The sequence below is a fragment of the Cataglyphis hispanica genome, chromosome 18 (assembly GCF_021464435.1).
Source record: "Cataglyphis hispanica isolate Lineage 1 chromosome 18, ULB_Chis1_1.0, whole genome shotgun sequence".
Lineage (NCBI taxonomy): Eukaryota > Metazoa > Arthropoda > Insecta > Hymenoptera > Formicidae > Cataglyphis > Cataglyphis hispanica.
The window spans coordinates 1,243,031-1,256,947 of NC_065971.1; the positions used below are offsets into that span (position 1 = coordinate 1,243,031).

Sequence of the window (13,917 nt, forward strand, 5' to 3'; positions counted from 1 at the left end):
CTTCGTCGGAGTGCCGAGCGTCTGAGTCACGTCCTCTCTTGCCTACTCTCGCCTCCATGCGGCGTGCGAAACTAAAGCTCGCCCATTCGATTTTATTGCATTAACGCCGACGAATATGCAAGATAATGCTGTCCCTTAACAATCTTAGTCGTTAGAACAGCAGAATGTATGACATGATAGAATTATAATTTAAATATGCATGCCTTTTTCCATAAATAGAGTTAGAAATGTATACGAGAAAGTACGTGGAGCTAATGGTAACATTTTATGCGTGCTTTCAGAGTTGTGCAATGATGGGTCTGCAGGCGACGGCAGGAAAACGCAAATTGGAGGGTGGTGTTGGTTACGTGGAATTCCATATGGACTTGGGCGAGAGTCCGTCGAAGCTTGGACGCGTGGACGGTAGCTGGTGGGCGATGGATGACAATTATGGACCGCCCTTGAACCAGACATCGTATTACGAGATGGAGGTGAACTCACCCTGCCTACAGGCAACGAACCCGTGTCAGCCCTCGGCGACCGGTTCCTCGCAGTCGCAGCAGCAACAACAGCAGGCACAATCGCAACAACACTCGTCTCAACAGCACCATTCATCTTCCCAGTCGACGCAGCAAGCGCAACAACAGCAATCGCAGCAGCAACAACAATCGCCGGCGTCATCTTCGACGTCAGCCTCGTCCACGGTGACGCAATTACACCACCAGCACTACTATCATCATCAGCGCAGCGCCATCAGTCCAATCGGCAACAACGGTTATAATCAATTATCGAGATCTCAGCCGCAATGGGGCGCACTTCATCATTACGAACCGCCGACGATACGTCGCGAGGAGAACGGCAAGAGTTATTTGGAACTGGGCTCGAGTTATCGAGCAAACGAGCGATGTTGCGAAGGCTCCAAGTCGAGTTGGTGCCGACGCGGTCGAGCCTGTTACCGGCAACGAAGACTCGCCGTGCTCAACATCTCGATGTGCAAACTCGCCAGGTACCGCCAGTTCCCGGATCCAAGCCTCCACAGGTCGGTATTGATCTGCAACACTTTGAGACACCTGGAACGTGAGATGGAGAGAGATAGGAGTCCACCGCCCATGGAGCCGGTCATACCGGCACCGATAGCTCAATTGCAACCGCCTGAACAGGGCAGGTTAACGCCTTTCCCCGTGCCACCGACGTCGTCGGGCGAGACCGACGTCGATTCTGGCATCGGCGACAGCGACGACAGCCGATCGATTAACTGGGGCAGCGTGCTATCTTTGTCAAGCCAGTCGCCGCTCGACCCGCTCAACAACAACGAACTACTAGACGTGGATATAGGGCCCGATCTCGACTTGGATTTTATGCCCGGGTGGAAGTTAACGCCTCTCTCGGCGGACGACATCCTAAGAAGTACAACGACCCAGGAACAACATCATCATCACCATCACCATCATCATCATCACCATCATCAGCATCATCATCATCAACAACAACAACAGCAACAGCAGCAGCAGCAGCAGCATCTAATGTCCTCGGGGAGCAGTTGCGGCAGCAGCTGCGGTAACAGCAACGTCGTTGGTAGCAGCAGCGTCAACAACGTCGGTAGCAGCAGTAGTACGCACGAGTCGTTGATGTGCGTAGGATCATAGCCCTCGACCTTGACATCGTTGAGTCACCTCATCGATTTTTATCCGCTGACGCCGCAGGGCAAGTAAATCCACAACGACGGCCAGCACGCAAAAATCCTGCGAGAAAGTCCCTGGAAGGCGCGCGGGCGAGAGGCGGCAATGAATACGGCTCACCCTCTCTCTGGAGCGTTCGATGTCTGGCCGGCGACTCTCGAGGAGCCGCACTCTTCTCTCTTCGCGTTAATTTATTGTCGCGTCAATTACACACATAAACATGCATACAGACAGACGAAAAACGATACCGAGAAATCTCCTGCGACACTTTCGTTCTTCCTCCGCTTCCTTTTACCACCGTTATCATGACTGCTACCACTGTGGGCTCTATTGCTACTACTTTTACTACTATCCTTCCGTGACTATTTACCACTATCGTTACGATTATCCTATTACTATCGCTACTCTATTTCTAGTACTACTATTACTACTATTACTAATACTATTACTATTATTACTATTATTACACTATCGCTAATTAACGTGTCTCCCAGAATAAATATCTACTCCCCGAGGGACGGACGCGTCATGACACGCGGCACATTCGCAGGTGCAGACAAGACAACAGAGCGCTCTGAGAGTTTAAAGAACAGAGAGAGAAAAAAAGGATAAGCGAAGAGGGTTGGAGAAGAATCTTTACTGTCCGCGAACTGACAGGTGCTGCTACTCGCATCGGATAATCCGATATCCCGGCAGAGATTCAGATGGTTTTTGTATCTGGCTATCGCGTGTATTATTTTTTTCGCCGTGGAATTTTGAAATTAGACGCAAAAGCGATTAATATTTACCTCCAAATATGCCGCTATAAGATTTGAGAAAACCATCGGTAATCATCAACTCTCCAATAAACGCGTAATGATAACGATTCGAAACGTAGTTTCGCATTTGGTGCCTATTGGAGGATTGAAACCCATGTTTTCATAATTGCGTCTGCGAGCTTAAAGATTTACATGTGAATTGTCAGAAAAGCGATTAAGATATATGTGCGGAAAGATTCGAAAGGACGGAAAATAGAGAGAGAGAGAGAGAGAGAGAGGGAAGATGGTTTTTTGGCTACGCGTCGAGTACGAAGAAGCTTTCTTCGAGGCCGGAAAACTACGAGAACACTGTGATCGAAGTCTCTCGGCTCGGGGAGTTTCTGCTTTCTTTTCCGTGCGTTCACCCTCTTCGTAAGTTATATTCTGAAATTGCTGGGGAAGGCCGTCCGGGAGATCTTTTTTCATGAAATGACATTCAACATTCCCGAGTTTGCAACTCTGGAACGAATGTGACCAATCGATGATAACGTCGATGATACATCATCCGTGCGTACCCAGTATGCAATCATGTACACATTCACACACATAGTATATACATATATATACGACCGCCGTGGCCTATATTATACGCACGACGCACGAAGAGACACGCGCGAGTGCAAGTGCACACACAAGTCATATGGTGCTACAGGGCGGCTGTAGCCTGGTGCTTCTTTTCTCTAGGACAGACAAACACGCATACAGACACATACATACCTTAAGCCGAACGCGTACCGAATTTGCACGGATCGCTCCGTCGCTCGGGGTCGTCGTGACGCGTCCTACCGTCGTAAGCGTGATACGATGTAAATCGGAGACGTCGGCGTCTCGATCGAGAAACTGATCGCACCATCGCCCAAATTATTCGAATATTTCATCTCGCTAAAGATCGTCAAAAAGTGTCTGTGTTGAATATCTTGTCAAAGTAAATTGTTAAACCAAGGTAGAGAGAGATAAATAGGTGGTAGATAGGCTAATGCGACTCAGTCTCGATTGTTTACGCGTTGTGAGAATGAGGACAGTGAAAGAAAGGGTTTAAACATTTGCGTTGGAGCTGCGAGATATGTTTGGGCTGTGCAATAGAATGCGTGTCTTTAATACTAGTGAGTGTATCGTCAGGAGCATTGATATCATCAGGAACAAAAATTATTTTCATACAGCGATTATACAAAATCGTCTTACGAATAATATTTGTCTATGTCTTGATTTTAACATGCACATTCATATATATCTGAAAGTACAAATAATATTCTAATATTTTAATATTTTAATTTTAAAGCGATGCATATTTCTCGACGTAAACACTCACTTTATGATCACTCAGTTAATGATAATAATGATTTACAAGTGACGATTATTCTTTCAGCAAATAGTAATATTTATCTAGAAAATTTTTTTCTAATACCAAGCCATAGCAAAAAAAATATAATGCCACGATTGACTCAATCACAAAGTCTAATTGTAAGTTGAAACGTAAAAATTAAGCATGCAAAATAGTGCATTAGGTTTTCAAAGTCCATTAAGCTGCAACGCAATGGGTTAGCCCTAAAATGCATGACGTGGGCCTGGATGACTCAACCACCGTTTTAAATGCGAACTCCACATTAATTATTTTATCGGAATGACCATATATTTACAAGTTTTCTGTTTATATAGAAATAGAAAAAATAAGAAGGAAAAAGAGCAACAGAAGAGAAATAAAAGATATAAAATATAAGATATAAAAAAAAAACATTTTTTGGAAATATGATGAATTATTTATTCCTTCAGTGTCAGAAAAATAATTATCCTGAAAAAAAAAAATGGAGTAATCGCGGTTGTGAATGAGACGAAGTAGGACACCCATGTCATGCGTTTGTGTGCGTATGTGTTATATGAAATAGACGATGCATCTCAAGGAGATTAACGCAAGACGCCGGCGCCTTCGTGTGAATATCTTGTGTCACGACGTACGACGTCGACAAATGTACCTGCATTTTAGAGATCGGGATAACGTTCTCCCCTTCGGATCGTCGCACGGTGGCCACTGCGCGTCACTGATCTCCCATAAATGTATCATATGTACACATATTAAATATAAAATAGAGAGTGGCCGGCGTGCGCGCGCGCGTGAAGAAGGCGAACGCTCGAGAGTTAAGGCCACCCTCGACCCCGGACGCATCTTCTCGCGTGGATCCGTACGCGATCTCGCCCTCAACGTCCACGAATTCATTCAAGAGAGCAGCTATACTTAAAAGCTAAACGATTTAAGAAAGTCTAACATTACGAAGAGAATATAATAACTTATCGACTCGACTGATTACTTAAACGAGAAATGGATGAATGGGAGTATGTGAGAAAAGGACACGGGATATAAGGAGTGTAAAAGGAGCGCATGTGTGTAAAAAGGAATAATATAACTATCATGATAGAGTTGATTTAAATTGTAATTATATATGATGTTCTCTCTCTTATGATGACACGCGCGGAACACATATACGCATACATACACACACAATACCCACGACACAACACATATACACAGAGATACACATACGCGAGATATGCTATAGATACTTGTTGTATATATATTATATATATATATATTATATATGCGTTACTTACTAAGCTAAGCTCTTAAGTATAAACGCGCGAATCGTCGAGAAAGAAGAAACCCTACATCTCATCCTGTGAACCGCTATCCTTAATCCTTCCTCGAGTTCCATTTTCTACTTTGTACTATAGCGCATTACGATCGGCGCACACATCTTCTGTCACATCCTCTCCCCCCCCCTCTCTCTCCAACCCTCTTCTAAATGATAATGCTCCCTCTTTCTCTCCGCGCGATTTCTTCGCGAATACGACGAGCAATATTACTTTTAATAAGCGCGGGGAGAATTTAGATAAAGAAAAAAAGCGTATATATACGTACAAACCGATGCATCTGATCGCGCGAGAGTGTCACACACGAGATCTTTATGTATGTGCGTTACATATACATTGTATGCTCGTTGAGTGTCGAATACCTATCATATAATAACGGTGGGTGAATCGCAGGGGATCGTAAATCGAACAAATGCAAAGATTCGAATCTCTCAGGGAAAGAGCAGTGATTAGGCGAAAGCGGTAGCTCCTTTCCGACCGAGAGAGTTGGTTTAATAAGGTATCAAACAAGAAGCTGTCATCATCTCTTACTATGCTGCACAGAATTTGAATTCGCCGAATAGATAGTAATTTAACTTTTTGCGAAATAAATTAGAAAGAATGTGTACATTTGATTAAATTTTTGTAAAGTTTACCCCCGAAATAAATTGAGAATACATAATTATAAATTATTTCTAACTAGACAATTATACCAAAAAGAGAGATTGAAAGAAAGACCACGCTGACGCTCGGGGATACACTGAAACGAGCGAAAGCGAATCAACGGATAAGTATTTTTTTCACATTTCTAATTCGATTCACCCTCCGATTTATTGTACGCTGAAGGAGGGATTCGCGCGTGCGATGTGCGTTTGACTGCTCCGCAGAAAAACATGAATGATGCAACATCTTTTTCTAAGATCTTCGAAATTATTCATATATATGTATATTTTTATATCTTTATATTTTATAATCATTCGTAATTATAATTTATTATAATTTTACTTATAATTTAATTAAAGTTAAACAATTATAATAATTGTATAATTAATACTAAGCAAACTTTTCGTTATCATCTCACTTAGCGAGATGAAGCGCGATAATATGATATTTTAGTAGATATGGCCGGTCTGATATACGTGAAAACATTTATAAATACTTTGCGCATTACGTTTTTCGGTGGAGCAGCCGCGTTGTTCTTCCACGATGTTGTTGATATCAAGCAAAGCTATTTGAGAAGCATCATGTCGTACAATCGCGCGTGTTTCAAGTCGCATATGTTTCTAAATTAACCCCTTCTGTGCTTCGATCGGGCACAGTGATATTGATATATATGTTGAAAAAATAACTTATGTTTCTCGTATTATTTGAATACAGAGAAGCGCAAGGATCTAAAACGCGTATTCTCTTCTAAAAAGAAATTCTATTGTACCGAAGGGATTACGAAGGCCGAAGGCGTCTCGTGCTAGCAGCGTCTCGCGATAATGTCAATCGTGAATCTATACGTAAACAACAATTGGGTAGCAATCGCAATCGATTGCTGCATAGATTCAATGAATCAGATTCGATTGCTGCCCAACTGTTACTGCAGCCATTGTCTTCGTTAACATAGCGCGATCGATCAATAGTCTCTACACGAAGATAATCTGCGACTATAGGCGGGTTTAAAAAGAGTTAAAGATTAAAATAGTGAAATTTCGATATGTAGAGTCTTAATATAAAAGAAACAAATGCATTTATGGGTATTATATCTCAGTTAGTCTATGATTATTCTATCTGTAATAGCATATAAGATGTTGTGATTCTTCCGTAGAGGAAGTCTAAATCCGCCTGTGTGTCTACGAATTCCTTCGCAGACATCACAAATGTCTGAAAGAAATGTAAACAATTGTCAAGTATCCGCGGGTATGTTGGCTTCCTTAACAAGGATAAACGCGAACGAGCGCTGCTGGCATCGATACGTTGAAGTTCTTTGCGATCACGCGGACGCATAGCTCGCCATCGGACACGCGCGTTTCGTAAAGTGCCTAAAAACTGTCGAAAGAGAAAGTTGCGGCTATTAAGACCCAACGACAAGGTCACGCGCGAGTCTTCGGCACGTCGACGTGCATATGATGTACGACACACTCTAACACGATTATCGTGTCTCATTTTATTATTATTTTTCCTTTCTTTTCTAATGGGATAACGGATGGATTTGTAAATAATATAAATAATGCGAGATACGTTCTAAGTGAAAAATGAAAAGAGGATATAATAAGTCTAATATTGAGAAAATATATATATATATATATAAATAAGATATATATTATATATATTATAAAAAGTGTATATGTACACGTATACGTGTGCGTATATGTGTATAAGATTATTATTATTATTATTATTATATATACATATGTATGTATATATTTATCTTGATAAATAATGTAAGACGGCGACGGGTTCGCGCAATCGATTCTTCCTCATCGTCGCAACGATATTCGGACGAGATTTGTTTTTATTTGCGCGCATGATTACTGTTCGGTGGTTTTTGTCGACACGATGGAGCTCTCTTGTTCTCGAGTTTTCCCAAAACTATTTTTCCCGACAGACATTTATACTCTTATATGATCAAAGATTCCTGCATTTTGCGGAAGATTTAAAAGTGTTATATTTTTTTTTCTCGAAGCGTGAACAACGTCAAGTTCGTAATTTATTTTAATATTGGGCTTATGTTACAGCGCAAAACTATATACAATTATTTGTATTATATTCTACGATGTATGATTGAAATTTAATTATTTATTACGCGTGCGCATCAAGTTCTGAGCCGTAATTACGAGCTCGTCCAATTTCGTCTTTTCTTCGATCTCTTTCTTTTATCATGAGAAAATCGCGAACGAAGAATAATAAAAATTCCAGGCAAAAGGAATGAAAAATCGTCGATGGGGAAGCGATCGGACACGCCGATCCTTGCGCTGTCGTAAAAAATTAGGGCAGGAAGGATGCACGACGTTGTACATTGTAAATAGTAGCGCGAAGGATGACAGTTATAGAGAGAGAGAGAGAGAGAGAGAGAGAGAGAGAGAGACAGAGTTAATTAATTTAAAAAAGACAAGAAAGAAATATGGGATAAAAAGAGGCGGCCGCGAATCGAAGTGGTAATCGTCAGGCAAACGCACGGCACTTTCGGGTCATTCGATTCACACAGCGTTTTCCGAAAACGTGATCTGTCCGTCGTCGGTCTCGACGAAGGTACGAGAGTGATCTCTCCAACGCTGATTGTCCTTTAGTGTCGGCTTTTGTCCGGCCTCGCCAAGTTCGCGCGAACGAATCTGCGAACGCGATCGAGCAATCGGAGACCTCGCTGAAAATTATCGCGCGCTCTCGAATGAAAATTTTCTTCGAGTCATCGTCCGCCTTGTTATTCGACCCTGACGCCGTGCACTCGCAACGTGCGCGCCGGGTGCGCGTTTAACAGAGCTCGCGGAGATTATTACTCTGAGAGATGCGTAACTGTATATCGTCGACGACTACGCGCCGATCACTCGATCATAACGTATGTAAGGAAGAGCGTGGCGTTGCGAGGCCGCTGCGTTAAAAAAAAAAAAGAAGAAAGAAAGAAAGATATAAATAATTGTTAACAAGCGCGTGACGAGTTTTGAGCGATGACACTGGTGTGACAGTCATGCTGTTTGGGCGTGCGACTCGATCGAACCCACGTTTGTACTTGCGCACAAAAGCACGTGTGCTCCTCGATCATTTAGGAATTGAGAAAAATTAATCGGCAAATGTGGGAGAGAGAGAACATGTTATATGTGGGAAATCGCAATTACTCTAGTCCTATATGCGGTCGACGAATAATAAACGGCACACGTGTGTTCGCGAGTGATCGGGCGTGTCGCCATTTCTTTTCGTTTCTCTTTGTTCTAAAAAAATCGTGGAGTTGTGTATCGCGTACTGTTCTACCAAAATATATTAGCAGCAACAGCAGCAGCAGCAGAATTGACAGTCAAAATGGAGAATCGTTTAACTGGATATTGAATGACAAAAGTTGAATAAAAAGAAACTGCAGCGCATGTGCGATATGAAAAACGACAAGAACTATCAAAAACAATAAAGAGTATTATTCTATATATAACAATGACTTTCATTACACCTAATCTTTATCTTTCAGTTTCCAATTAGAAGCTCACAAAGATAACTATTATTATCTCATAAATTTATCCCTAAAAATAAGTGATTATTATAATATCAATTATTATACATCGTAAAAAATCATATATGGAAATTAATTTTATACGTAATATATTCGCTATTTTATATCGCATTTGTATAGCAATACAGGAAAACTATAGTAATGAATATATGAATAATATGGATATTCAAATACTTAGACATTTCAGCTAGACCAAGTTACCTGTACACTAAAGATATTGATTAACAAGTTCATTTTTTTTTTTAAAAAACATTGTGGATAAAAATACTGACAAAACTCATTAGTAAACTGATTTTTTGAAAATTTCAAAGTCAAATTATCAAATCATATAGTGATCTCTTTCTCAAAACAAGAACGGCAAGAGCGTGCAGCCTCCTTGGATAATCTCTGGAAAAATATATTAGACATAATAAATAAATAAATAAATATATATATATATATATTTTTTTTTCTCTCAATTATAGAGAAAATATAGTGTGTAATAATATATATAGTGTAATAAAAAAATTACATAATCTATAATATTTGAATGAATATGAAGTTGCATTTATGCAAATGAATCATATCCATACATGTCTTGATTATGATAGTGTGAAATATTATAATTCGATTACAATCTTTGAAAAGAATTTCGAAAATATCTACATCAGCGAATTTTAGATAAAAACTGTCCAGATCAAGAAAAGTGAAAAATTTTAATTTTATACTTACAATATGATAAAAAATATATGTATCCATGTAAACATTCCATAACTGACATTTTCGAGGCGTAGATTTTTCTCATCTTCGGATATTGGTAACAGTTTTTCAAGTCATATACTTATGAAATCAGCACCATCAAAAATATCATTTTAGATTCGAAAATTGAAATTATTCAATTTCTCTTTCTCTATCCGAAGAGGCAATTGTACTGGCATAAGATCGAGGAATCAATGATGACAAATTGACATTGTTTGAAATCATTGAAATATTTGGTTTATGCATCGCGATATGCTTTAACATATCTTTTTTCCGTTTAAAAATCTCGTTGCATTGGCTACATTGCATTAATTTGCCATTGTGCGTCTTGACATGCTTCAACATATCATTCTTTTGCGAAAAGCTTTTATCACAAGTCTCGCAAGGATATGGTTTAACGCCCGTGTGGATCCTCTCGTGGACAATTAGCGCACCTTTGCGCGTGAAATCTTTGTTACAATAATGACACTTATGCGGCTTGAGACCTGTGTGGATCTTCATATGTTGGCTGAGATTACTGGAACATCTATATCGCATATTGCAAACCTTGCAGATGTACGGACGTTCTCCTGTGTGTATCCTTTCGTGGATCAGTCGCGCTTCTTTCGAAACAAACGAATTTCCGCAATAGTGACACATGTGCGGTCTCTCTCTTAGATGCATCGATTTCTTGTGATACATTAATGAGCTTTTACTCGCTAATTTCTTACCGCATTCGTCGCAACCGTACAATTTATCGTTTCCGTGTACGCGTTCGTGATTTATCAGAACGGTGCGCTTTGGAAATACCTTGTTGCAGACATTACACTGCCATATCTCCTTGTCATTACATTTTTTTTTTATGCTTTCTACTATTTCTTCTTCGGTATGTTTTTTCCTATGTATCTTCAATTCGCTCATAGATTTGCACTTGTAAGTGCAGACCTAATAATAAATCAGTCAATCTCTCTTACCATATGCTTTCAATCAGTTTTCAATGAGAATATATGCAAATATCAATATACAAAAAAAAGAAATTTAATAAATTACAATTTTTACAAACTACTAATGTACTTACACTACATGTATATGCTCCAACTGCATTATGTCGTTTCATATGTGTATTCATGTTTCCTCTGCGATTAAATGTCGCATCACAAACAGGACATACATGCTTATTGGATCCATGTGATAATTTGTGTTGGCGTAATTGAATTCTTTTGTAGAAGGCTTTCCCACACTGTTCACAAGAATAGGGTCTGTTGCCATTATGTTGATTCATATGTTCTCGCAAATGAAATCTGTAAAAATACGAAATAAGATAAGAAATACAACTTATAGAAATTGTATACATTTGTGTACCGAAATTAAGTTTGTAAAGTTTTCAAAATAATTTTGAGAATAACTTCTTGTGAATATTACCGTGATCTGAATGCTTTGCCACAAGTCTCACACATGTGTCTTTTCTTTATAGATTCATCCAAATGAATTCTTTTATGACCTCTCAAATTATTGGAATGCTTAAAACTTTTTCCACACAGATCGCAAAGATATGGCTTATCTATTTTGTGAGTAGCTTCATGAATATCTAAACTGGACCATTTCTCGTACATCTTATCACATGTAGAGCATTGAAATAATAATCGCCCCTCATGCGATTCCGTGATATGATTTAACAAGTCTTTTCTATTAAGATAAACTTCTTTACAATGACCACACCTTTTACTCATTTCAGTGATAAGATTTTCATGAAGATACTTGTGATTGTCATAATCCTGCTGACATTTAAATACTTTATTGCAAACAGTACAATAAATTGACTCATATATTTTAGCTTTATCAGTAATTTGCTTGTTTTCATATTCTTTATTGAATGTTTGAGAATTTTTTATTTTAAAGCTAACCTGCTCATTCCTATACTTTTCATTTTCTACAGTTCTAGTTATATGTTTAAGAACATTCTCTTTCTTATTACAAAATATTTTATGATTTTCAAATATTTCTTGTGTATCGCACAAAGTTTGGCACTGCAAGCAAAAAATGCTATGATTTTTATCCTGGATTTTATCTTGTTGAATTTGTGATATTTCTTCCGTGATAATCTTATTAGTCTTGCTGTTAACTTCTGTACAGGTTTGGATCAGAGTATTTAATTCTGATGGCACAATGCTCTTTGCACTGCTCTGAAAGTTATGATTCTGTATTTCAGAACGTACATCATTTCCTAATTCCCTCAAATTTGTTTCTGAAGGATTTATTATCTTATTTGTAATAAATGAATAAGTATGTGTACTCTCATCTGCACACACCTCTTGAGTCATCTCTAATGAACATTCCTCAATTAATGTATTGTACTTATTCTCATATTCTGACTGCAAAATATCACATTTATAGATTATATAATAAATATTAATAAAGTAATAAATATTTCAAAAACATTTTTTTCATATATAAGTAAAAACTTTAATAATATTTATAATTGCTAAGAATTAATATTTTTTCTTACCTGTCTTTCTATATTTAGGAATCTTTTCATCCGCAAATCAGTACGTAAACATGAAACAACTAAAGAATGTGCAATTTCCAATTTGTTGTAACAATCAACACACACTTTATGTGGCATTGAATCTTCTATATTAATTGAAATAGGCATATGCAAATTTATTTTTTCTCTTAATTTAAACTCTATACCCTTGGCTGCAAAGATATCTATTCCATCCAAAGCAGATTCACCACAGATTCGGCATAAATTTGTAAATCTGATAGTGATGTCATGATATTCATCTGTCTCGACATTCATATCACAATATGTCAGAGGCATATTATCATCTACTTCTTGGAGATGCTGTGATTTATCAAATATATTTATTGAATTCTCATTATCGGTACTTGAGTTGGTCCTAAATAAGGCAGAAATAGTACCTTCTTTTTTTTCTATCGTAATAGGCATAGTTTTGTTTATGTAACAGCGATCTTCAATATGATGGGAACAAATGTAATAATTTAAATGTAATTCTGCATTCGATTTTGTGGCCAAATCCGATCTACCGCAACATTCCGCCCATATTTTGGCTCTATAAAAATTATTTTAAAACTTTCAATACAAGCATGATTGACAGAATAGTAATATATTATATTATATAATTATAGATAATCGTCGATAATATGAGAATAACGTAATATGATAAATTAATTTCATAACTATTGAAATACCGTTTATTCTACGTGAACATTAAGATACGTTAACCTATCTTATCAATGACTTACGTGTCATCGTTAGGAAAATTAATGAAAATGACATTTGATGAATCTTCATTTTCCGAGGAATATTTACAATTTAATGCAGCGCAAACGATTCTCATATTGAATAATTATTTGAATTGTATAGATGTAAAGGATCAAGATTTATTATTAAAACTTTGTTTTCCGTGGCATATGTATTCGTGTTTGAACCGCGGAGTTGCTCCCGAGAGATTGTTATATCGATATATTCATGTTTTTCGAACTTTCATTAATTCATTCATTCTCATGAGTGCGCCTTAATTTGAAAAATTATAGATGACAGATTATAATTTTTTATATATTAAATCCTACGCTAGTTAATCCTAATGATTAAAAAATGATAATACAAAATCAATTGCTTAGAAAAGTAATTAATTTTATAAGTCGCTACTATAGTTAATATAATAGATTTTAAGAATAAATATAAAAGTTAATATTATGAATTTATATTAATTATAATATTACAAAGTATCACTCTTATTTCTTTGCGCCATATATTATTCAATAAACTGCAATTTAAAAAGTTAAAATTTAAAAAAAAGAAATATCTTCTTGAAATATAAAAATTTGTAAAATTTGTAAAATTATAATATTAAATTAATTTACATACAACAATAGTATTTCTTGATCAAACTAAGAT

At 37.6% G+C, this 13,917-nt stretch overlaps 2 protein-coding genes across 12 annotated transcripts in view; one reads left to right on the forward strand and one right to left on the reverse strand.

Moving 5' to 3' along the window:
- LOC126856445 (basic-leucine zipper transcription factor A-like) overlaps nt 1-9,203 on the forward strand; it is an 83,437-nt gene extending 74,234 nt beyond the window's left edge. For all 7 annotated transcript variants that reach the window (XM_050604944.1, XM_050604945.1, XM_050604941.1 and 4 more), the window contains one exon: nt 282-9,203. In XM_050604944.1, coding sequence (XP_050460901.1) covers nt 291-1,625 — 1,335 coding nt within the window. In that variant the 5' untranslated portion in view covers nt 282-290 and the 3' untranslated portion in view covers nt 1,626-9,203. The remainder of the gene's footprint in view (nt 1-281) is intronic.
- LOC126856441 (zinc finger protein ZFP2-like) lies at nt 8,992-13,791 on the reverse strand. Of its 5 annotated transcripts, none has more exons than XM_050604930.1 (7): nt 13,263-13,791; nt 12,502-13,069; nt 11,900-12,367; nt 11,418-11,770; nt 11,074-11,296; nt 9,990-10,940; nt 8,992-9,665 (listed from the first exon to the last, which is right to left on the reverse strand). In XM_050604930.1, exons 1-6 carry the CDS (start codon nt 13,355-13,357, stop codon nt 10,149-10,151), a joined length of 2,499 nt encoding a protein of 832 aa, XP_050460887.1. In that variant the 5' UTR covers nt 13,358-13,791; the 3' UTR covers nt 8,992-9,665; nt 9,990-10,148. The 5 variants fall into 5 exon arrangements, with proteins under 5 accessions (XP_050460887.1, XP_050460886.1, XP_050460885.1 ...); XM_050604929.1 differs by having other exon boundaries at nt 11,418-11,773; XM_050604928.1 differs by having other exon boundaries at nt 11,418-12,367.
- Between the last annotated feature and the right edge of the window lie 126 nt (nt 13,792-13,917).

What these genes read in the sequence shown, in the direction of transcription:
- LOC126856441 (XM_050604928.1), bottom strand. Translation starts at nt 13,357, where the DNA reads ATGAGAATCGTTTGCGCTGCATTAAATTGTAAATATTCCTCGGAAAAT. An exon ending in AATTTTCCTAACGATGACAC is followed by an intron (nt 13,070 to 13,262) that starts GTAAGTCATTGA and finishes TAATTTTTATAG; the next exon opens with AGCCAAAATATGGGCGGAAT. An exon ending in GGCAAAGCATTCAGATCACG is followed by an intron (nt 11,297 to 11,417) that starts GTAATATTCACA and finishes GTATTTTTACAG; the next exon opens with ATTTCATTTGCGAGAACATA.